Source organism: Bicyclus anynana, chromosome 4 (genome assembly GCF_947172395.1).
Source record: "Bicyclus anynana chromosome 4, ilBicAnyn1.1, whole genome shotgun sequence".
Lineage (NCBI taxonomy): Eukaryota > Metazoa > Arthropoda > Insecta > Lepidoptera > Nymphalidae > Bicyclus > Bicyclus anynana.
The window spans coordinates 13290460-13317075 of record NC_069086.1 but is presented as its reverse complement, the minus strand read 5'-3'; the positions used below and the strand labels follow the sequence as shown (position 1 = coordinate 13317075).

Below are 26616 nucleotides of genomic sequence, written 5' to 3'. Positions count from 1 at the left end.
CCGTTTTCACAACATTTTTCTTCATTGCTCTGCTCCTATTGATCGTAGCGTGATAAAAAGGAGTATGTAGAATAATTGTACTAATGTTTCGTAAAATCCGTCGAGTAGTTTTTGTTTCCATAACGAACATACAGACAGACAAAAATTTTACTGATTACATTAGTTATTTTGGAAATATGTACATTTCATGTACAGATTTATAAGTATGGATGAGAAATCTTTGTTTTGTTCTAGTAAGTAGATACCGGCTGAAAGCCCACGAAATTTTCCGCAGAGAATGCATGGAGATTGGAGAAGGATTCCGTAAAGGGTATATATATCATCATTATCAACCCATATTTGGCTCACTGCTAAGCTCGTTCCTCTCAGAATGGGCAGAGTTAAGCCAATAGTCCACCACGCTGGCTCAATGCGTATTGGCGGACTTTACACACAAAGGGAACTAAGAAAATTCTCTGGTATGCAGGTTTCCTCACGATGTTTTCCTTCGCCGTTTGAGACTCGTGATATTTAATTTCTTAATACATATACCTAGAACAAATTAATGGTCCAGTTAGGTAGGTCCAATTTTGAGAAACTTAGAAGAAACGCAGAAGAACCAAGTCACCGACAAAGCTCAACGAGAAATTGAAGTGGCAACGGGCGGGTCACATAATTCGAAGAGCCGTTGGGGTTGAAAAAGCGACCCCGCGCTAGAGAACGCAGTGTTGGTCGACCCCGCACCTGGTGAGCTGACGACATCAAGCGAGTCGCAGGGATTAGCTGGATGCAGACGGTTCAGGATTGTGATGTTTAGAAGTCCCTATACAAAAGGCTTATTGGATATCTAAGGATGTCAATATGCATTATTGCATTTAAATTATGTGTTTTATTAAAGGTAGTTAAAAAAAAGGCAATTGTGTGTAAAGAAATTTTATTTTCAGGTCGTCGGCGATATATTCAACTTATTAGATGTATAATTAAATTCTATAAAAGTCTAATAAGTCTATCATTCCATAAGCTCACATACGTATGATAAACTTTATAGACCTTTCGATCAAACAGGATTACATTAATTTAGATTCATTAGTTTTGACTGTGTGTGATGAATGATGACATTGTAATCCGTATTGATAAATTAATCAGTTGGACAATATATAATATGCAGTCACAGATTAAAGAATATTATGCAGATAGAGCGTACGGGACACGGCAGGGATGCAGCCATTCCAAATACAAATCAAAAATAAAAACGTTCTCGAGCGAGTACGACACGAAGCGTCGCATCAGTAATTTTCAATATCATTCAAGAAAAATGGCGTCTTATGTTTTAAATATTTTAAAATATGTTGAATGTTCACAAGAACTAAACAAATAAGATGAGAGTATTTTTATTGATTTAGTCTAATAAGATATAAAACGTACTTAATTGTTGTTATTGTTAAATCTGGAAATTCAAATTATGAAAAAAGTTTTTAGTTTACGTGACGTGATGTTTGTTTTTTTATGGGTTTCTATGGCCTTGTATAGACTCATTCAGTCTCAATATATAATGTATCATCTATGCATTCAGTATCATTCTTTATTCTGTGTATGCAGTATGGTCTTTTTGGCTAGAACTGCGTTGTTAGCTTACTGATTAATTGTAGATATAATTGAAATTCGCCTGTATTTTACATACATGTATAAGTAAATGTATATTTAAGGATATTGTATAACTTTATCGGATTTTTTTTTCTATTTCGCCTCTGAAAATGTACTTTTAACTGATCACACTTTTCCTTTGTTTTTCAAGTATTTAACACTTTTCTCTAATATTTTACGTACATTGAGTTATACAAAATTACCTTCTCCTTATAAGTCTATAATAAATTCAAAAATTTTTGAATACTGCTTATACGATGAAGTAATAAAACACGTCGCTGACATAATAAATTATAATAGATACAAGATAAAATATATGACAAAAGTTTTTAACAAAATCGATACATACAAGTAATAATTAATTATGATTATTTCAAAATTAGCTAAGTACAAAAAAAAATTAAAATTGTAAGGATAATATTAATAAAACACCACAATCAGTAGGTATTTGTAAAAATATTTTTCCAAATATCCGGTGCAAATAAGACTAAAATTGTAACTAAGTAAAAAGGTAGTTGACTAAATGTAAATGTAGTTTTTATTTGTTAGGCAAGACTGCAAAGTATTTTGTCTATATTTCAAAAGAAGGATTCTAAGTTGAGAATTGCAGTGAGACAAATAGTGTTTTTTATTAAAAGAATATTAGTCAAATATTTTAGTGGGTAAGTACTACAATACTTCAGCGGTGATCGAACCCATTACCATTCGATATGACTCCGGCTTCTGTACCGTTGAGCTACTGGAGCTTGATTTCTTTAGCTGAGTCCCACGCGACACTGAGGATTTTATTTTTGAATCCTCAAAGGATTCAAAAGTAGTTATGTATGCCACTATCATTGTAGCACGCGTGATTTTTGTGCAATGAGGCGAAACCAAATTGCTCAATAGACAGCACGAGTGCATCAATGGCTAATTACGTGCAGTGGCATATACTTTTTCTACGATCATGATAAAAGAAATAAATAAAAACGTTTCACCCCGAAACCGGAGCATCCTCAGGAGATGTTGACTCACCAGATGTTGACTGTTTTGAGTCAACATCTCCTGAGGGTGCTCCGATTTCGGGGTGAAACGTACGTAGAGAGTATTTTGTCGAACCTGGGTGACGTTGTCGCATGGGTTCGCCGAATTTGCGGATGATAGCAAAATAAATAAATCATTATATAAATAAATAATTAACAAAACTTGGTAAATATTTAAATAAAAATTTTTATTTAGAAAGATCATCCGGTATTTTTTCTAATATAATAAATTTAATAATTAAATTTATTATAAGCAAAGTCAACTACCCCATTGTTTTACGTTTATTATTTCACTACTTACATATCTAGAGCATATTAAAATAGGCTTTGTTTTTAATACATGAGATGATTATAAGTATCAAATTAAATAAAGGTTTCTCCTTTGAATTGATTAGGTTATTTTTATTAATATTTAAAAACACTTTAAACGGACACAAACACTAACTTACTGAACACATTTTGGAATTTGTACGAAATGCCGAACGTCACTATCACAATAATCATAATAGGGATGATGACAGTTTTTTAAATTGTATATAAATTAAGAGTATACTAATAGTAAAGCAATTTTGTAAAAGGAACAGGGTATCTGCGATCATTACTTTCGGAGCTACAGGGATTTAAAGAGTCAGATTTGCGGCGCTGCTGCGGATCCCTGAAAAACGCCCCATACAAAATGGCTCGAAAAAATTACGTCATAGGCAATGTAATGATCGTTAGATTTGTATGCGCGTTCAAACAAAATTACGAATATCTTTGTTATTTGTGCGTTTATCTTTATAGTTCATATATTAAAAAATGTCACATTTGATGTAAGGAAGCTAAAACTGTATGAATTTTCATCTAATTACGGTAAAAAAAATTTAGTAGATTTTGAAATTTTATAATCTCATTTATATCCAGACAATCTTTGCTTTTTATGTATAAATTAGTTAACATTGACCCTATTTACCCGAATGTATCATAAAAATCAATATATTCAAACCTAGTCATCATCCCCATTCGTAACTACAAATCGCAGTAGTTAGAGTTTTGACTCGGCTATTAACAAGTTATACTTCGCGCCACGAAACAAGTCCCGTAGACGCGGCGCCAATGTCTTAATATGTCTTAATGGTATGGTCATTGTCATTTGGTAGTGCGGTCTTATCTTCGACCATTAATAACAGGACCTGCCTCGCAAACCGTTACCCCTCTGGCAAAGGCAAAAAATCAATGATCTAACGCGTTTATAAAAACTGTTGCTAGAATCGATGTTTCATTGTTGTAATCGTTTTCGTCGTGTAAAGAGTTCCCTAAAAATGCCCTTTGTGTAGTTGAATGGCATAAAAACGGCCAAAAACTTGTAGTTGAGTAAAAGGTGGAGTAACGTTTACTTTGTAAGTATTTCTTAATTTTATCAAATTTGTAATAAAAACAATTTCTAAAAAGAATCGATTCTTTTGACGGAACAGTATAAAATCGATCAAGTAATCAAATATTCAACGTATATATTCTGTGGATACTCTAAGCGATGTGTTGGTTAGTCAGTGTAAAAATTACGCGTGTGTATTGCGAGTCAAATTTCTAGTTGTGTGTGTGTGTGTGCATGGACACAGAATATATTTAATGGTGTTAAATATTTTCGATGTGTGAGTTTACCTCGCCCCCCTATAAAACGACAGACTTTTTGTTGGTGAATTTGGGTACAAAATCCATTGTCAAAGGGTCTTATTGTCATTTCTGTAAGGCGCTGTCAATTTTAGTTCAGGTTTTAGCCGCGGGACTTGATCCGTGGCGCGGAGTCTAATTACACAAATCAATTCGTATTTTAAGTAGACTTAATTTACAAGCACTTTTGAAATATCCCTGTCTAGTTGACTAAGGATTTAACTGAGAAAAGCCGACAAGAAACTCAACACTTAAGTAGCTTCTTACAGAACCTTTCCACTATCGACAAGCGTTTCGTCGAACTTACATTGCGAAAATATGTGCTTAGTATTGTGCATACTTAATGCATAGCAATGTTTGAGTGTTAAAACAAAATGCAATAACGCAACGCAAGTGCCGCGATAACGCAACGCAAGCGCCGCGATAACGCAACGCAAGCGCTGCGACAGCGCAACGCAAGCGCCGCGACAACGCAAGTGCGACGTCATCTGCGCTGCGTAAACGTACATCGAATTCTAACTTAAAAGAAGCTTTATATAATGAAAATAATATTACCTAAAGTAATGTCCATTGTCATCACAATTAAAGGAAGGCAAGTGCTTTTGTGCCGAGTTACTAAAACAGATCAGTTTCCAAAATACACTCTTAATCAAAGTAAAAGTTGTTAAATGTTTGTACAAAACAATACTGTGAAACTATCCATTCCATTAATACTTGTAAAGCCCGCTGCATACCGTATTGTGTTTTGTTTTGTTTTTAGTTTTGGAAAAATCGTTTCATAGAAAAATTTTAATAAAAAAAATACAACCGACTTCAAAACCTAAAAACGTACCCGCTAAACTAAAAAGCGAAAAATAACATCATAATATGTTCTACCTGCTGATCAGTATGAAGGCGGTGCTAAGCCGGTGATGTATTAATTCAAGCCATGTGAGAATATCTTATAGATTTAGATTTTGCAGACAGTGTTGTTTCATGTGGTCCTGTCAGAAATGGCTTTAATTAAGACAACACCGGCTAAGCACCGCCTTCATACTGATCAGCAGGTAGAACATATTATGATGTTATTTTTCGCTTTTTAGTTTAGCGGGTACGTTTTTAGGTTTTGAAGTCGGTTGTATTTTTTTTATTAAAATTTTTATTATTTTTCCATTTTTAGTGTAAAATTTCATCTCAAACGAATACATCAGACCCCTAATGACAGTCACAACCCATCTTGGTACAAAATTCTCAGCAATACAAATTAATCAAGCCCAAGCACAAGGTAGCTACCGTAAACCGTTAAGGAGTTCCCTTAATTGACCTTGGTCTTCATCATCAGACCCCCAATAACAGACAAAACTCATATAGGTAGAAAGTTCTCAGCAATACGAATTAATCAAGGCCAAACACAAGGTAGTTACTGTAAACTGTTAAGGAGTTCCCTTAATTGTCCTTGGTCTTCATCACCAAACCCCTAAATGACAGTCACAACCTATCTATGTGGAAAGTTCTCATTAATACAAATTAATCAAGCCCAAACACAAGGTAACTGTTGTGAATCGCCGAGGAGTTCCCTCGTCTGTTTTATGGCTCCATCATCAGATCGACTTTAAACCTTCATGAAATTATAGTGCTTAAAAGTACTAAATGGAAAAGTATACGAACACACTAGACACCCATATAATTTTCGAAAGTTCCCCTCAATTTCTCCAGGATTCCACCATCAGATCTTGACAGGATGGCAATGGGACCAAATGGGGGCTATACCGTTTCAAAGAAAGCAAGAATTTTTGAAATCGGTCCAGGCGTCTTTGAGTAATCGGTGTACATACATAAAAAAAAAAAAAAAAAAAAATACCGACCGAATTGAGAACCTCCTCCTTTTTGAAGTCGGTTAAAAATCAAAATTCATTTATTTCAATTAGGATCAGTTTACAATGAACTTTGAAACGTCAGTTGACTATTTGTAAAGATTCTACCATCGGTTCAAAAGGCAGGTTCTGCTGAGAAGAACCGACAAGAAACTCAACAGTTGCTCTTTTTAAGAAAAATCAGATACGTTACGGGGGCACGGATGGAACAGCGATGTGGTATTTATACACCATTCCAGTAGCCGCGTCTATAAGCCATAGACATATATATAATCACGTTTTATCGCCGCCCCGTCCGTCGTAACCCCGTTTAGTATGCAGCGACCTTAAATCTACATCAATAAATCATTTGCCAATATCTTATGATGCTAGAAATTTATCATAATGATGCGTAATCATAAATGTCTGTTTTTTAATAATATCATGTTTAAGCTTGTTTTTTCTTTATATATCTTAGATAATATATATGAATATAAATATACAATGTGTAAAGCCTGTGCCTAAACCTTCTGCCATCTAGCCGATATGAAAATCTCACGAAAATTAATTAAGTAGTACAACAGTTAATTAAGTAGCAAACAATCAGATACGAGTATCCAAACGTATTTCTAAATATCAAAACGGTACTTAGTATATAAATTTTAATATATAACGGTACTTAGTATATAAATTTTCGTCGTGTAAAGAGTTCCCTAAAAATGCCCTTTGTGTAGTTGAATGGCATAAAAACGGCCAAAAACTTGTAGTTGAGTAAAAGGTGGAGTAACGTTTACTTTGTAAGTATTTCTTAATTTTATCAAATTTGTAATAAAAACAATTTCTAAAAAGAATCGATTCTTTTGACGGAACAGTATAAAATCGATCAAGTAATCAAATATTCAACGTATATATTCTGTGGATACTCTAAGCGATGTGTTGGTTAGTCAGTGTAAAAATTACGCGTGTGTATTGCGAGTCAAATTTCTAGTTGTGTGTGTGTGTGTGCATGGACACAGAATATATTTAATGGTGTTAAATATTTTCGATGTGTGAGTTTACCTCGCCCCCCTATAAAACGACAGACTTTTTGTTGGTGAATTTGGGTACAAAATCCATTGTCAAAGGGTCTTATTGTCATTTCTGTAAGGCGCTGTCAATTTTAGTTCAGGTTTTAGCCGCGGGACTTGATCCGTGGCGCGGAGTCTAATTACACAAATCAATTCGTATTTTAAGTAGACTTAATTTACAAGCACTTTTGAAATATCCCTGTCTAGTTGACTAAGGATTTAACTGAGAAAAGCCGACAAGAAACTCAACACTTAAGTAGCTTCTTACAGAACCTTTCCACTATCGACAAGCGTTTCGTCGAACTTACATTGCGAAAATATGTGCTTAGTATTGTGCATACTTAATGCATAGCAATGTTTGAGTGTTAAAACAAAATGCAATAACGCAACGCAAGTGCCGCGATAACGCAACGCAAGCGCCGCGATAACGCAACGCAAGCGCTGCGACAGCGCAACGCAAGCGCCGCGACAACGCAAGTGCGACGTCATCTGCGCTGCGTAAACGTACATCGAATTCTAACTTAAAAGAAGCTTTATATAATGAAAATAATATTACCTAAAGTAATGTCCATTGTCATCACAATTAAAGGAAGGCAAGTGCTTTTGTGCCGAGTTACTAAAACAGATCAGTTTCCAAAATACACTCTTAATCAAAGTAAAAGTTGTTAAATGTTTGTACAAAACAATACTGTGAAACTATCCATTCCATTAATACTTGTAAAGCCCGCTGCATACCGTATTGTGTTTTGTTTTGTTTTTAGTTTTGGAAAAATCGTTTCATAGAAAATCAAAATTCATTTATTTCAATTAGGATCAGTTTACAATGAACTTTGAAACGTCAGTTGACTATTTGTAAAGATTCTACCATCGGTTCAAAAGGCAGGTTCTGCTGAGAAGAACCGACAAGAAACTCAACAGTTGCTCTTTTTAAGAAAAATCAGATACGTTACGGGGGCACGGATGGAACAGCGATGTGGTATTTATACACCATTCCAGTAGCCGCGTCTATAAGCCATAGACATATATATAATCACGTTTTATCGCCGCCCCGTCCGTCGTAACCCCGTTTAGTATGCAGCGACCTTAAATCTACATCAATAAATCATTTGCCAATATCTTATGATGCTAGAAATTTATCATAATGATGCGTAATCATAAATGTCTGTTTTTTAATAATATCATGTTTAAGCTTGTTTTTTCTTTATATATCTTAGATAATATATATGAATATAAATATACAATGTGTAAAGCCTGTGCCTAAACCTTCTGCCATCTAGCCGATATGAAAATCTCACGAAAATTAATTAAGTAGTACAACAGTTAATTAAGTAGCAAACAATCAGATACGAGTATCCAAACGTATTTCTAAATATCAAAACGGTACTTAGTATATAAATTTTAATAAAACATTACTAAGGTATAAAAAAGCACTGTTGTAAAATGCATGGAAACCGTACGTAGTTGTCGTTTGACATAAACTTTTTTTTTTATTTTATGTTTATTGTGTAGGTACTCGTAACTATGTATGGTTTTTCTAAATCCTAATTAAAAATGCATCATACTTCATCAAGAGTCAGAAATTAAGTACGTAATGGTCAAATGTTTATATACAATCCTCTTGGTAATGGTAATACGTTATTTTTATTATTTTATTTTGAAACATTTGTTGTAAGTTCAAATTATTGTCCAATTTACATTGACCTCTTATAATAAAAGGACGCACAATCATGTAGAAAATTTCACTTAAAAGCTGACCTATTTTGCTTTGACAGTTTTAGAATTATTGGTATAGAAAATTATACCTAAAGCCTTTAAAAATAGTCCAATATTCAATAAAATCCCAAATTCAGAGCAAATACAACCATATGGTTAAATTTGCAAATGCGACTACTTGAATTGAGTGCCAAGAAGTTGTGTTTGGCACTCATTGAGTGTTGACGTTTTTTTGCTCGCTGATCGTGCATCGATTTTATAATAGGAGGTCGATGCCAATTTATGAATATTTGAATGGAAATGTTCCAAATGTTAAGTACAGTTAATAATAATTATTTGAGCTATCTAAAATTATCACACGAGTGGTCTACTTAATAAGTAGGTATTAAGTAGTCGTGAACAAAAATACACGAAAATAAATAAAAAAGATACCGCTTATACAAATCCTAACGTAAAATGCAGAAGCAAGAACACAATACAAAAGGAATATAATAATAATATTTAATTAAGTATACAAGTAAGCAGGGACAAATGTGCGAAATCACATCGCTAATTGCTAAGTACTTAAAATTAAAGGTAGGCTTAAAAAAGCCAAATATATATAAAATATTTGCTAAGAAAACGCCGCAAAATTTAACTAATAAAACGGCCATGACATTAATTAATATATCGTAAATCGTCATTAGGAATGATATAATAATAGGTAAAAAATTAATTATGTGTTAAAAGTAATAAATTGAATTATGTGATATTTAGAAAAAAAAAATCATAATGCAATCAATAATATTTAAACTTTATCATTGATATAAATCGGAATATACAAATCAAATACCTATTGTGATAGATTTATGAGAGAGAGTCGAAGCCTCCAAACATGCCTTTGTGAATTTAATCAAGTTCTTGATAGTTTTCGAGTTGTTTTGGAAATTAAATGTTTAAATAAAACATGACAATGTTCGAAAATAAAGGACTATTAAGGACATTTGAGTTATTGATATGATGTTCAAAAAACAGGCTAAGAATTTTATTTAATGTTAATGTCTTTGCTAAGTGTAGAATCATAATATATTTGCAGCACTATTTCGAGAGATACCTTAAATATAGGGGCCAATTATCGTGAAGCTAAGATATGTTGCTAGTATCGCAATCATATTCATAGGATGCAATGAACAACAAATTAATTTAAAAATCCTATATGTATAGTATGATTGTTTTGGAAAGCGAACTAAACATTTTTGGGTTCACGTCGCGTTGCTTTACCAAATGCATCATCAAGATTGCAACTTAGTCACAGTCTGTGTAGCTAGTTGTATGATTAATCTATTGGATTATTGTGAAAAACACTCATATTACTTTAAATTCTAAAGTGTTTAGTACTCCACCCAAGTCAATGGAAAAAAAAATATATGAAGTTAAAATCGCATGTCTATAATTTGTTGTTCATGTACACTATGTACCTCCACCAAACAACTTAAGCAGCAATTTACGCTTGTTTCTTTAGTAGGCCGCAAGCTATTTACGTTTATTTCTTCAATAGGCCGCAAGTTATCACGCATGTTTCTCCAATAGGCCGAAAGATGTCACAGATGTTTCTCCAATAGGCCGCAAGTTGTCACGCATGTTTCTCCAATAGGCCGCAAGTTGTCACGCATGTTTCTCCAATAGGCCGCAAGTTGTCACGGTTTGTTTCTCCAATAGGCCGCAAGTTGTCACGCATGTTTCTCCAATAGGCCGCAGGTTAGGGCGCGGCGTGTCGACGGGCGAGAGTCTTGTAGGTCCCGTCGCCGGAGCCCCGCACTAGTCACGCGTACGTCTCCCGGAAGCGCTTCTGTATGTGGTGCGCCGCGTTCATGAGGCGGTGGTGTAGCGTGAGGTGCACGTGCGGGGTGAAGGCGGGCGGCGGGGGCGCGGCGGCGCGGGGCGCGATGGGCGGGATCACCGCGTCCTTGTCGGGGTGACAGAGGAACGCGACGCAGTGCCGGCCGCGCGCGCGCGCGTACGTGCCCGCCGGCACCACCACGCGGTGCATCTGTAGGTACAATAAATATGGTCAGTGGTAGGACTCTACGTCAGAAGTAAAAAGTTTCCCTACTATAGCTAAGGGAACGTAGCCATACTCTATAACATCCGTAGTATATATCAAGACCTTAAGTTTTTACGAGTCACTTAAATCGTTCTTAATCATTTTGTGCAAACAGAAAGTTAAAAATAAAAATTTGGAACATATTTGTTTTTATCAATACGGCATTGTGCGCTATATTGGATAGCTAAAAAGCGCAAGATTTCTCTAAGTCTCTATTTACTACGTGATAAAAACCCAAGTATGGTAGGCAACTGTGGGTTTTGGACTGTAGAAGCCTTGTTTGATACACGTGATATTTAATTTCTTAAAATGCACACAACTGAAAAATTGGAGGTGCACGTCTCCGGAATTTTAGGCATAGGTCATATCTATCACAGCTCTTTTTCTTTCTCATATTATGCTGAGGAAAATGTAGAAAAAAAAATCGTTTATACTTGGACAATTGAGGAACCTAAAGCTCCCAAAGTCACCATGGTCCAAAATCCATAATTGCCTATTGTACATTTTTATGGCAAGAGCATGTTGACAAACATTAAGCGTTCCTGTAGTCACAAGTTCTTAGCCCACGAGTATGTTTGCGCATTATTTGCAAAATGGTCTTCGTGGCTGAAATGGACATTGTCCACCAAAAGGAATTTAAAATGATGAAAATCTTACGAAATCCTGTTAATATGGAAGATTTAACAAGACAACGGTATCTGGATTTTAAGCTTGATATCATATCTTATCTAAATTGATAATATCTAATCAGATATAGACATTTGAAAGGAAGGAGTGTGCTACTGCGATTAGTTCGACATCCTTCAATTAGATGTGGGTTGGTGAACTAGGTGACCTCTAGATAATGATTTTTAAAAACTTGAATTCCGGAACTTTACTATTTAGCCTTACTCGGTGATACGGTTATGATATGCATCTTATCGTGTTCGAAAACCAATTTGTTTCTACTTACGACTATTTGACCTAGATTAGTTGTTTCTAAATTGAAAGGAACAGGACTAAACAATAGGGTAGGCAGTTGACTCATATCTAATTTAATGTAAACAATAAGTATTGATTTCGTATAGTACATGGAATCAGGGTCCGAAATCGATATCAATGAATAAAGTTAAGGAATTCATAAAAAAATAAATTAAAGATTATGTATTTATTCAATTTTTCCAAACGTCTAAAACGCTGTCCATTTTGTGACGTCACGATGTTACTTGATATTAGTAAAGGAATAAACGTCAAACTACTAATTAAGAGCTAATAATTTTGTCAAACACTCTTTTTAGTTAAGATTTAGTGTTAACGCTAACCGTCTCTTTAATATATTAATTTAATAAAGTCTTTTTCACGGGTTGTAGTTGGTGCATATAGGTTACTATTCTAAATGTAACCAAATGACTGGTTATGCAGAGATTCAACTTACAAGTGCTGGCAGCATATCAGTGGACCAAGAAGCCAGCAGTTCTCCAGTCTGGACGAGTATTGCCCCAGGAAGATGACCAACGGCTTGCCATTTGTCATTTAGTTTTACCTAAAAAAAGTAAGAGCATCTTAATTAATATATAAATTACGTGCGACGTTGTTTGTCCGCAATGAACTCCCAAACTGCTTAACCAATTTTATCAAATTTACACACCATGGGCTGTTGATCTTGCTTGAAATATAGAGTAAGGTACGGGTAGGATAGGGGAAGAATTAGGGGTAGGGAAGAAGTAATTGCATGTAAGTCAAATAAAAGCTATAAATTTTGATACTCAAGAGTACGCTCGCAAGACTCGGGGAGTAAGTTGGTGAATCGAAAAGTGAAATCGGGCGAGGCTTTTAAGATGCATACTGCCACGTACTGGCATAGTTTAACAGTGTTTATTATTTTAAACTATCAGTAGATGTCGTTCTTAGAGAACTTTGAAACAATCCCGTTTTGTACACTTTAACCTGTTGCTATTCAGTTATGCCAGAGGCTCATAGATGGCGCTTTGTTTTTCATTTTTGAAAGAAGTTTTACCTCAGCAGTGTGGTCTACATCGTACTCGATTTTTAGTCTGTGCATTGTGAAAGAAAGGAAGAAAGAAGGAAAGAAAAATCATTTATTCTAAAAATTATCCCAAAATTTACAACCATCATATTTACTTAACAACTTAATTTTATATTTGGCACAACCTTGAAAAAGGATTCAGCTCAGCCAATACCAAGCAAATGTATGGACACACAGCGCTGATTTTCAGCTGAAGACCTTGATCCAGGCGACACCACGGAAATGCGTAGTCACATAGCGACATAACTTAACCAAATTAAAAGTAAATGTGACAGAATAAAGAACCTCACCTCAAGGCCACCTTCCGAGTCCTGAGCGACAAGAGTGAAGGTGCAGGCGTCGGAGTGCGCCCCGCAGCGCGTGTAGGCCTCGCCGTCGCGCTGGCAGCACGGGCCCTCGTCCTCGGGCGGCACGGGCGGGTAGTACAGGATGCGCATGGACGAGCGGTTGCAGCCGTCGCTCTTCATCATGCCGGAGTGGCAGGCGAGCATCGTTGCTGGTGGTACACCTGGAATTTAAACACAGGATAAATATAGTAACTATATTACTCAAATCCCGCAGTAGCCATGGATTAGCCCGGACAAACTGACAGACAATATTAAAGAGTGAAGGTTCCGTTACACTCTCCGACGGTTCATTAATGTCATCTCATTAGACTCGTCTTCTTGTAAGCAAACCGAACTAACGCCATCTTGTTCCAAGTTTGTTGTATGTGACAATGAAAGAAATGGCGGTTTCCACGCTGTGGGCAGCAACCCATCCATGATCCCGATTAAAATTATCAAGACTAAAGGCTCCGTATGGGTTCGAAACTAGTCGGGCATACTGCGACCTAATATCACGTGAGTTTTATCCGTGTTTCATAATCAATTAATATGAATAATACACACTCACGATAAAACTGACAGACAATTTTAAAACAGTTTGTTTTTGTTTAAGTATCGAGGTAATCCGTAAGACTAGGAATCTGATCCGAAGCAGTAAAGCTTCTAGATCAATGAGTCAAGGCAGGGAGGAAACCATTTATATTTACCAAAAGCATAAGCCAGAGCCTGCAGGAGCACGCGCGAGAGGTTGGTGAGGTCGTGCGCTAGCGGGACGGCGTGCTGCGTGAACTCCGGCACCTCCTCCTGTGCTGGCATCGCTGCGGCCGACAGCGTGGTGATGCTGAACGAGTGGCGAAGCTCCTGGAACAGGTTATACCATAGATATAACACGGTGATGAATCGTTGACACGGACGAAACTGCAAAGTTTCAACATCGTCGCGGTGTCGCATGTCTATCGGTATTTACCCTGTATACTTTGGAGAAGAACTTTACAATGTAGTTCGTTCTTCTCCACTTTACTATAGAAGTTCGAGACGCCGTTAACATCCTTTTGTTGTCGATATCCAGTCGACCAGTACCAAACGTTTCGCATCAACGTTTCTAATAAAAATTGTAATGTGGAACGGTTATGTAGGTTTCGTTTGCGCTCTATGGCAATGAAAATGATTTTTTTTTCAAAAATATTTTTGAGGCAATCTGAAAAGCCAGATTATTTGTCTTTGAATTTTCCAGAAAAATGTGAAAATTTACTTAGTATCTTCGGTAGTAAATTGGTATAATTCCTTCATTTAATTACCTTCTTAGTGTTATCAAATTGCTCCATCCCAGGGCGAATGTACCCATGGTTGCTGTCTGGGTTGCGAAGGTACTGCGCCTGGGAGCCTTCTGGCAAGGCGCAAAAGTTGTCCAGATCTGCGTACACTGCTTTGAGCTGTAACACAACGGAGATATTTGCTTTCTTCTGCACATAGACTAAACTGCTGGGTCTTTTTGCCGACTCTCCTTGGTACTATCTACTTTGGAACTGATGGTATTACTAAAGTTGTAGAGCTTACTGTGCCGTGGGTGACTAACATTTCGAAGGACCACAACATAAAAGTGAACAAATATTATGACCTAACAAATGAACTAACTAAAAATGCCCTTGTTGTTTGTCTGTACACCGTAGAAGTAGAAGCGAGAGGATTACCAGCAAAATCTCTATAATTTGCTTAAAGACCTTGGCCTCTCTAGAACTGCAGCAAGTTTTATATTAGAACAGGTATCCAAATCTGCTGTAGTACCAAATTTGGCCAGGCAGGGTGAACAACACGAGCGGAGAAGGGGAATGTTAAACGATTATCAAAGAATTCCTTAATAATATTTGGCTCTATGCTTGGCATGGCTCGTTGTTCAGTTCGGCAAATATAAAAACGGCAAATGCTAAATGTTCTGTTACAAGTGAATGCTCAAGTCTATCAGCACCTTTACGCTTACATTATTTTTTGGTTATTTTTTACTGTAAGTGTTTCGTATAGTATTATGAATATTATGATTAAGTAAGCAAAAGATCAATACTTTCTTTAATTTGCTTGATTATTATTGATTTCAAAACGTTTCTTAGTACCTTCTCTTCAGCAATCCCGTGGTTGACAAGCATAGCGAGGCCTTTCTCACTGAGAGCCGTGAACAACTGTTGCCCGATGCGCCTCACCATGGATTTCATAGGACATACATCTGTACCTGAAAATAACAAAGGTCACCGTTAATCCTGTTGTTATAAGATATCAGTTCAGGATCACTATAAGAGACGTAGCTCATTATAGCTACTTGGCACCAAACCAGCAACGCCTCGATTTATCACGTGAAGAGAAGTAGACAAATATCAACCAATAGGGATGGAATAGATGGGACTGGGACCAAGTCAAGAGAAATAGCCAAAAAGTTGTCCAATGGTGGCAGAGTTTTACCGGTCTCATCACTGTCGTCCCAGCGCAATGAAAGAGATTGAAATTTGTCAATTTTACTTCACGAGAGATGTCGTTGGTCCCATGTTAGCACTGGTGGTGTTAGTATTCTTTATATGGACTGCCATGGAAATGCGATCGATAAGTCAACTCCGTAGCGTCACTAAATCTGAATTTACGAGGTAAGACGGTGCATGTCTTCTTCATGGCTCTAATGAGTTATGACCTGAATGGTACTCTATAACTCACTATTAAAATTGAAACAATTCAACGGATGTGATTTAGTGAAATATATCCTTGGAATGGGTTTATTGTTTCACTAATTGGATGACGCGAACATTTTTTGCTCATTTTCGGTGGTACATAAAAGCGGTGGTTTCTCCAAACTTCCATACTTACGTAATTATAACTTTATGGCTATTAATGTTATTTAAGTTTGATTTAAATTATTCAAAATGCCTTAATGTTTTGTGCTTTTAATAAGGTGTTTTGTTTGATTATTCTGAGGTTTGGTAAAAAAGAAATAAAAAAAAACTTAAAATAAACAATGTTTTAATTTCACGTGACATTTTCGATTAACCCTAATTCGAAAGACTTGTATTAACCTTAAAAAGCATTCTTCAAGGCGATACCGAGTCAGTTCTGTATCATAAATCCGTTTATATCATATAAATTTAGGTTTTTTAGACAGTTCGTTCCTGTGGTGCTTTCAAAAACCGCTTAACACAACGGCACCAACACACACGGGGTAAGCAGGTGACGTAGCTAGATAACCAATGGCCCTGGTGCAAATATTAAATATATACAAATACATAAAAATGCTAAGGTATTTTATTATCAGCTCTCAAGTCCTACAAGTTCAGTTGGATCGCGATTTTCTGGAAAGGATTCGAGGGCCCCCTGAGCTTGAGCGCCTTGGACCGCCTAGTCCCTGGGTAGCTACGCCATTGGGGTTGAGGATGTCGAGTCTAATCTCGCAATATCTCACCAGGTCGTGAGATTAGAAAATTACTAAAAACGTCTTACATAATTAATGGACGCACCCTTATTTTCATAAACATAGGTTCGTGGTGATACCGTGTGAAGTGTAAGACCTGTATTCTGAAGGATACGTTCAGTAGCTAGAATTAGCTCAGTTAGCGTTACTTAGAATACTGAACAGGTTCGCCAGGTACCACAATATCGTAGAACTCTAGCGCTATTAAACTTATCACAAGACCATTTCCTTTTATGCGAGACACGTCATGTTGTTTATAGCAGAGATAATCGTGTAACGGTTTTCCTGCTACATATGTAGGTATTTGCGCAAGCATCTTTAATGAAGCATCAGGACTATTCACATCTATCTATACTAATATTATAAAGCTGAAGAGTTCGTATGTTTGTTTGCTTGAACGCGCTAATGTCAGGAACTACTGCTCCGATTTGAAAAAATATTTTTGTGTTAGATAGCCCATTTTTCGAGGAAGGCCTCCGTAGGTAGGTTATATATTGTCCCCGTATTCCTACGGGAACGGGAACCACGCAGCGTCAGCTAGTTATGTTATAAATACAGAAAAAAACTACGATTAACCACTATCACGATAACCACTGAAACAATACGAATCCATATCAGATTATTAAACAATTGGTTCTCTATTCTGAGGATTCCTTAAACAAACAAGATAAGTTTGAAGTTTGATTAGTGATTTAGTGAGCTAATTTGCTCTATTATCTGAGAAAACCCGAGGAAACCACGCGACAACGTCTACCAGATCTGACAGAAACCCATTTACGCATTACGCACCATTCAATTTTCACGCGGACAACAGAGCACCATCTATATCTACAGTCTAACGACTCAACAACGTTCGAATGTGTGCGATCTGGGTGAAATAGTCATAGAATAGAAAAGCAAAGATCAATGAATTACTAATTATAATGAACTTTCGCAAAGAGACGTCCACTTCTTTTCGATGTGAAGTTATTATTTAAATATTATTTGAATATTCTTTGTGTTATGTCCACGAAAATGCTGGAAATTTGTCGGTAGACGTCATTAACTTGCGTCTGTTAACTTGAGGCATTGGTGTTGAACTTCATGAACCTACAATCCCCTTTACGAATCAGTAGGTACTCTACTTCTGCGAAACATTTCTGTCAGAATAACCCTTCTAGTTCGTTCATTAAAACTATAGCTTACATAGTTTGACCGGGGAAAGTAGACAAAGACCTTAATCCACTATTCTACCCTATCACTATGCGTTCACTGTCATCAAAACACAATGGCTATTCTAAGTGGTTTAATAAACAGGGTGTGTTGATAAGTATCACTTTGTATGAGCCCGTATGGTGCCTTCGAATCCGGAATCCTCATTCGAAAATAAAATTAATTAGTTGAATAGATTTCAAACATGTTTGTATGTACGTATACAACGTTAACACGATTTAAATTTAGGTAAAGCAAACAAATTCACTCTACTATAATAATATTATTATCATTTAATGTACGGTAAGTCCGCAATGTGTGAAAATTTATTATCAATATACAAATTACATTAAGAAGACCGTGACATTGATTCCTTACAACTGTTCATGTGAATAAAATATAGGCAAGTTGGTACGATGCGTTGCCGAAGGTCTGACCGTGACATGGTTCACTTTGTAATAAATTAAATAAGTAGGTATTAAAGATATGTGCCTATTAATGTAGGGTAGGGTTGCACTTAACAGTTAACCTCAATCACATGCAACTTCATCTTTGGGAAAATGTAGTTAGGTTCTAGTAACTAAGATTTTAATATCTGTTTTTGTTTAGCAATATATTGTAGTCAAGGGCTTACTTGTAAAGAATAAAAAAAAAATACGGATTAAAATATCAATGTACTACTATGATAATGATACTATTTTTATAAAAATAATGTTTTATTTTTGTAAAAGAATCTTCGAGTGCATTAATTATTTTTCTATCGTTAAGATGCCCCGATTTCAAAAAAAATCCTGTAAAAATATTTATGAAACGGAAGCGTACTATCATTTCAAAAACTTGTACACCTATCGAGGTTTGTAAATTGGTATTAAACTTGTAACTACTTTTGTTACAAAGTTGGTAATAATGCATGGGAGGTGTTGAATTTTCAATACCTACAAGAAAAAAAATTAAAATGTGCACTTTTCAACTTTTTCTTTAAAATGTATAACAATTTCTATTTTACCTATTTGTCTATATTTACTACGAAGTTTTGTATTGCCTTATTATTAACCCTACCGTTAAAATGTTACTTGTAATAAAATAGACTTATTTGACGGTTATTTATGTATATTTTTACCTACTTCCGGTGCCTAGCGGTTTTTTTAGAGAGGAACCTTACCTTACCTTTAGAGGAAAAATGCTTATTTGTTATTTCCTTATAATATGATGATGACTTAATTAGATTTAACATTTTTTTATCTATTCCACTGAAATCAAAATGTATTTTTGCTGTTTCATGAAAATCGTAGTACCTACCTACCTAATCTTATCATTTGTTTTGATGATTTTCATTTATATTGTGTTCCTATCGTACTGCGCTACGACTGATTAAAATAAAAGGCGTAATTAGGAGCAAGTAAACACACCTTTTATTTGGTCCATTAGTCACGGTTGTTCTCAGCGCAAGCTCCGAAAGAATTTACAAAAAGACGTACCTAACAATATCTAATCTTAGACGCCAGGACTAGTTATTATTAAGTACTGGCTCCTAGCTTCCAGGATCCATTGAGCTTACAACAATTTACAGTCTCATCATCATCATCATCGTATCAGCAGATGGACGTCCACTTCAAGACGTAGGCCTTTCTCAGGGACTACCCAAAATTACGATACAGAGCCGCCTGCATCCTGCGATCTCTGCGACTCGCTTGATGTCGTCATTCTACCCGATGGGGGGTCGACCAACACTGCGCTTTAGCTACCTTGGGACCACAACGTCCATCGGCTGTTTGAACTATGTGCCCCGCCCATTGCCACTTCAGTTTCGCAACTCGTTGAGCTATGTCGGTTTTAGGGTCTAATTTCAGATTATTATTTCCCTATTCTGAAGGTCTTATAAAATGTAAACACCTATTGTTTCAATTGTTGCAATGGAAATTATTTTGTCTTTACACATAGTAAAGACGTAAAATAGTTATTCCACGTGGAATAAAGGCGGAAAATACGTAAATGTAGTAAGTGGGCAGATATTCGTACCTATAAATAAAACGCAATAATATTATAGTGATACTAGGAGCTCTTCCAAAGATATCTCAGTACGATTAAATTCCGACTGCTTTTAGATCGCATCCATTATGTTTATTTGTAATATCCGGAAGCAGATCTAAGAACTTACCAACTAATAGCAGATGTTTGAGCAAAAGAAGTTCCTTTATTTCAGTTATTTGTATTTAATTATATTTAGAGTGTTTTACGTCAATATGAGTTACGCCTCTTGTCTTTAAATAAGGCATCACTGCTAGTAGAAAACTTGTATTTATTTTAACCGAGTTAATATATTTTGGGCGTATGTATTCATTAGTCAAGTAAGAGGTTTCATTCAAAACGTCGCCGTCGTGGTTGTGGGAGGCTATATTATTCCCGAAAGTCCCATTACTTTTAATAGTCTGTTTTTGTTGTGTTAATTTTCGGAAAGATTATTAATAATGTACAGTATAGGATCGTTGGTTGCTAACTATGTGCCTCATAAGAAAGCTCAGAGTCACACGGCGGGCGATGGAACGAGCTATGTTAGGAGTATCTCTGCGTGATCGAATCAGAAATGAGGAGATCCGCAGAAGAACCAAAGTCACCGACGTAGCTCAACGAGTTGCAAAGCTGAAGTAGCAATGGGCGGGACACATAGTTCGAAGAGCCGATGGACGTTGGGGTCCCAAAGTGCTGGAATGGTGACCCCGCACTAGTAAGCGCAGTATTGGTCGACCCTCCACCAGGCGGACTGACGACATCAAGCGAGTCGCGGATTCGCTGGATGCAGGTGGCTCAGCATCGTGATGTTTGGAAGTCGCTACAAAAGGCCTATGTCCTGCAGTAGACGTTCATCAGCTGATATGATGATGATGATGATAGGATCGTTTGCAACCATGGGTCAATAATTTTAATTAGGTAGGCTCTTTCTTGTACATTTTCTGCAGAGTTTTAACTACATGTATTCTGTACTCCTGTGAATACTTTTATTGCTAAAAACAAAAATTTAATGATTTCAACAATTTCTACTAGATACGTGTAACTTATCTAGAGATAATATTGGATCTTTCAGTTTTTGTTAGAGACCGTTTGAAAAAAGAAGACGATTCAAAGAACTGCTTACCTACTGCAAGTAGTGAGTGTTGCACTTATTAAATTACCTCTATCGTATAAATTACGTGAGCCGTGATAGCCCTGTGGATATGACGTCTGCCTCCGATTCCGAAGAGTGTGGGTTCGAATCCGGTCCAAGGCATATGCACCTCCAACAACATCGTGCGGAAACCTGCATACCGGAGAATTTTCTTAATTCTCTGTGTGTATGAAGTCTGCCAATCCGCATTGGGCCAGCGTGATGGACTATTGGCTTAACCCCTTTCATTCTGAGAGGAGACTCTAGAAGCCGAATATGGGTTGATAATGATAATGATGAAGTATAAATTACGGGGAAATGCGAAACAGAAGGTTCATCGCGGTGTTTTGTGTTTGACCTCGGAGGATAATTGAAATAACAAATTGAGTAAGCTGAAATCGACATCGCAGTGTCTACGTAATCTGAACGGCCGAAATTAATAGCCCTCTGAGTCACTATATAGCAATCAATCAATTGCACAAGTGCTATTTATGAGCAATTGATGGATCATAATCTATGTAAATTACGCTGTAAGTATGTAGAGCTCAGTTGTGATGATTCGATGATATTAATCATGTAGGTTTATCTTAAATTTCAGTTAATAATAAATTATTGTATGAAAGTTCGGCCACAGAATATAATCAATTGTACCAAAGTGCGGTCACAGAATATACCATTGAAATTAGATACTGGTTCACCTAATTTGGGCCAGGACGCCATTGTAAATTCTATACATACCTACTCGTCAGGACGCCATTGAGAATTCTATACTTACTCGTACTATATGAGATCAAAATTTGGAGTCTCTAACGAAGGGTTGTCACGAAGATACGTGTCTGGGGACTAGAGAAATGTGATTTCTCGTAAAATCCCGAAGAAAATAATAAAAAAAATATGTTTCATTTTTAAACAACTTAAGTTTGTTTAAAGACCCTTAAAACCTACTTTCTCCCAATGCCACCATACAAACTAAGTATGTGAGTAAATGAGTATTTCACCCTTAACAAAATTACGAAGATCTGGCCTTCACTTGCTCTCTGTCAGTGACGTGCATAAGGTTTTAACTAGGGTATGCACTATAAGTATAAGTAATTGTAAAATTCCTTCTCCAACTGTGTACTCTGTGGTCCGATAAAGGATTGTATAGAGTCCTTAGGTTAGGCAGTGTATTTTTGCATCTATGCAGCGCCACTGCTTTCAGTCCATATCGTCATAATACGATTCGTGACGTAAACTTAAAAGTAACGGTGAACATCAAGCGGCCTGTGCCGTTATTTTCTAGTTCCGATTGTCGTTTGTTTATCTCGTGTTTCACACATTATCATATTGTTAAATAATTGTTATACCGTTTTAATAATAGAATTGTGTTAGTATCTCGGTCAAAATTTAATCTATTGCGGTTTCAGGGCATTTGGATTCAATGAAATACATATTACTGTCAATCTAGTCTACTGGGTAATAAAAGTAGGTTACCTACAAGTAGGTTACCAAGGAAGCGAGACAATTTATTTATTTATTTACACTTTGATACAAAATAATAACTAAATAGAAATATTTGAAGAAAGGAGAATAAAAAATGCGGCTGTAGTAATGACATCATCATCATCATCATCATCATATCATCATATCATGATGATAATGACATAGAGTCACATAGAATACAGTCATGCAGTAGTAATTTCGAAAAACATTGTTTTGAAAAACGTGATGACAATAGCTGGCGGTATAATAACAATTATTTTCATTCCTAGCAATGTAATAATTGGCGGGAATGGAGGAAATATTGTCTTAGGGTTCCGTAGTCCATAAGGAACCCATGTCACTTTGTGTACCACCATGTGTACTTTCGCCATGTCCGTCTGTCAGACTGTCAGTCAGTCCGCCCATCCGTCCGTGGTTTAGAGTAGAGACGATTACTACTAGGAAGCTGTAAATTAGCATTTAATGTACATAACATTAAAAATGTGAGCAAAGTCGTAAAATAAAATCTTGAAAAATATTTTTTTTAGTGCAAAATGAGGATGCATTTTCTATCGTCTATGGTGGGGGTATCGTTTTCGATATTTTTATGCATTAGGTACTTAAGCTAACTAAATCTACGGAACCCTACACTGCGCTGGCTCGACACTTGGCCGATTTTTTTATTATTAAAAATAAATAATCGTAAAAATATGTAGGTACATAATAACCTTAAGGTTAACAATGAACTCTTGTAGGTGGTGTACAGAATTGGGTCATCCTGATAACAACTGTCACACGAAGGCTATGCCTAGATATGATCACTATATCTAGATATGATCATCATATCTATTTTTGATAAAACTTTGTATTGTGTTCGTTAAACAAGTTTTGTCATTATAAATGTTTTAGATTTAGACCATAGAGACCGCAGATTTAAGAGATTTAAATGCACTTTGCAAAGCATTGATTCTTTAGGAATGGTTTTCCATTAAAAATACAATTACCTATCGAATCTAGTGTATTGTCTTTAATTAAAATATCCTTGGTTTATTGAACCAAGGATATTTTACAAAAAAATGTATTTGAATTAGTTATACAGCGGCCTTATTCAGGGAAATACTTTAATGTATGTGTTTGTTTTTCTAATGTCAAGATCATGATTGAGTAGATTTGCGGAAGATGTTTTTGCGCTTGTTAATGTCGAGAGCTAGTCGTAACTTATAAGTATAACAGGTTTCATGTTTACGTACATACCTATGTGTTACTTGTAAGTAAGTCGGTACAAGAGCCGTGATAGCCCAGTGGATATGACCTCTGCCTCCGATTCCGGAGGGTAGGCATCGCCGTCTTAAACTAGGCTGGGGCCCTTGGGCACACAAGAATTAGGGCCCGTTTGGAAAGTAAAAAAAGCGAATTATACTAACATTTTTTACTAAGTCTTTTATCTTTTAATAAAGGTAATCAAATACAGTATAATATAATAATATGTCATTAATGATGTAGTTAATGCTGCTAGTTTTTTGCTTACAATTAAGATAACTGTTTCTTTTTGGAATTTCTGTTGAGTAAAATCTTCTATTAGGTATCCTTAGAGTCAATATTTTGAAGGATATATATATATTGTCAATCCTTCGGAGCCTCCTAAGAATGGGGGCCCTGAGCACGGGCCCCGTGTGCCCTTAAGGTAAATACGGTATTGGGTGTGGGTACGAATCCGGTCAGGGGCATGCACCTCCAACAGTTCAGTTCAGTTCACACCTTTTTTCAGTTGTGTGCATTTTAAGAAATTAAATATAACGTGTCTCAAACGGTGAAGGAAAAACATCATGAGGAAACCTGCACACCAGAGAATTTTCTAAATTCTCTGCGTGTGTTAAGTCTAGAAGTATAGTTTAGAAGTAAAGATTGACGTCACATTCCATCCACATCCACAAAAATTTGTCAGATTTTATTCAAAGAGTATGTAGTATGTTTATTATCTGTGCAGTTTTTATTACCTAGGTAGGCCGTGGAGTTATAATAAAAATTCTTTAACGGACCTTGATCTAAGATACGAGATAATATTCACCGCGTCTTTTACGAGGAGGAAGACATTGAACGTCACAGTAGTTAGAAATACCTATATTCTTACTCTAATCAAGCGAATTACATACTTATTACACCTATATATACTAAAGGTAAGTTTATAATAAACTTATTTAATTACGTAAAGGATATGAATGGAAATTTGACTCAAAAAACTCAAGCAAATTTACAACTAAACTGCATAATTATTTTGTTTTATAAGCCTCTTTTGCGTCATTTTAAAATGATTTTTGGTCAAGATACGTCGAATGCATCCAAACTAGTAAACATTAATTGTCTTTGTAATTGAGTCTTCTTTTTGCGGAACTCTAATTCCAGTTTCCTAAATAATAAAAATACCGTAATTTAAGTAGTTCTGTATTGAGTTTGGATTTGTATATTTCATGAGCAAGGTAACAAATATAAACGATTCGTCATTAACGCTTGATGCCGGATGTGTCTTGCAATTTAGTTAATTGCTTCTCCTCGCAAACCTCGAGGTTAAATAAAACATCAAACAATGGAGCCATAAAAATAATACAAAATTAATGTATTGTAACCGTGCAATGAAATACATTGCTTTCATTGTTCACGCTTGCTAAGCTTTCTTTCATAGACAACCTTCCATAAACGTAATCCAACTTGATTCTTTCTCTCGGTCTTGAAGTTTTTCAAGAGTATCAAGTTCTCAGAAACGTTATAATGCATTGGTTTTGAGCGCAATTACCACTTCCTTGTGAAGCAACTGTACACGTTTCTAGAAAACTTCGTATTGTGTAAGGTTAGAACTAGGAATCTATAGAGGAGCGTCGGTTTTCTATTTGAAAATCTGTGCTTTTACTGTATAAATTAAATAATACGACTAAAACATATTTAAACTCTGGTATTATAGGTATCAAACACAGTGGCAAATTGTTAGTTTCAGGTGAAAATACAATATCATTTGTATACCAAATTTAAAAATCAAGTCCATATTTCCATTCTTCTACATCTGTAAACTAGATCATGTGATGTCGTTTTTACCACTGGAAAACGACATTATCCCCTAATAATGTATAGCCTATATTCGTCCCTGACTAACTTAGACCATAATTTATCCCCGTTTACGTGAATGGGAATTACGCGGGTGAAACCGCGGAGTTCTGCTATTTATTATATTGAAGTAAACCAATAAATTCAAGTTTTCTTAGTTTCAATTGTTTGATATCAACAAAAAGGCTCCAAATTGACTTTTCTTTAAATTCTGTGTTTGAAATTTCAAAAATTGAATCTGCCAGGTTCAAAACGGCATAAAAACTTTTTGTTCGACCTAATATAAAATTTTAGCTAGGATCAAACGAAACTGAAAATGCAAGGTGGGCCAATAGATGTGTCCAAAAGTTTATATAACCAAATCTAATCGGTCCCAATGCCGTTTTAGTAACTGCAAATTTAGCATCCCGGGCTCCCCTACTACAATTTTAAAACACATTAAACTGTAAGTTGTGGCACTTTACTCACATAGGTACTAAATTAAAAAGGTCGTACAATGTAATACGGAGCATGTCATGGCTGTCGAGTATTCAAGTCCTTGACGCTGCGTAAACTATTCAAATGCTAATGTAGCCTTTCCTTTGCTATACTTGTTCTGAGCTAAAGATGAGCTCGTTGTAATGGTACTTGCATTATACCTACCTGGTTATTTTATGACAATATCTATATCTATGACTTTAAAAAGCCCTCTGCTATGTCTAGCTGTCTTTCTTTGTTGTTCGCTATTAACAGATAATAGCATAAAAATTAATAACTCTTTACGTCTACTATTTTTACCCTACAGTACTTCTGTGGTGTGTACTTCATACATGCAATAATGTACAAATCAAATCAAATCAAAAATCATTTATTTCAAGTAGGCTCAGTTTACAAGCACTTTTGACACGTCAGTTGACTATTTGTAAAGATTCTACCACCGGTTCGGAAGGCAGGTCCTGC

The 26616-nt window shown here is 35.9% G+C and overlaps 2 protein-coding genes across 2 annotated transcripts in view; both read right to left on the bottom strand.

Annotated features, from left to right (window-relative positions):
* The window catches only part of LOC112054800 (anaphase-promoting complex subunit 15-like), a 101136-nt gene that overhangs the window by 73841 nt on the left and 679 nt on the right, over positions 1–26616 (bottom strand). The window lies entirely within an intron of this gene.
* Positions 897–26616, bottom strand: part of LOC112054805 (uncharacterized) — a 64358-nt gene continuing 38638 nt past the window's right edge. Inside the window, exons 2-7 of the mRNA XM_052891525.1 lie at positions 15451–15566; positions 14641–14775; positions 14050–14203; positions 13307–13524; positions 12405–12512; positions 897–10936 (exon numbers count right to left, since the gene is read on the bottom strand). Of these exons, the coding sequence (XP_052747485.1) occupies positions 10709–10936; positions 12405–12512; positions 13307–13524; positions 14050–14203; positions 14641–14775; positions 15451–15566 (959 nt within the window). The 3' untranslated portion in view covers positions 897–10708. The remainder of the gene's footprint in view (positions 10937–12404; positions 12513–13306; positions 13525–14049; positions 14204–14640; positions 14776–15450; positions 15567–26616) is intronic.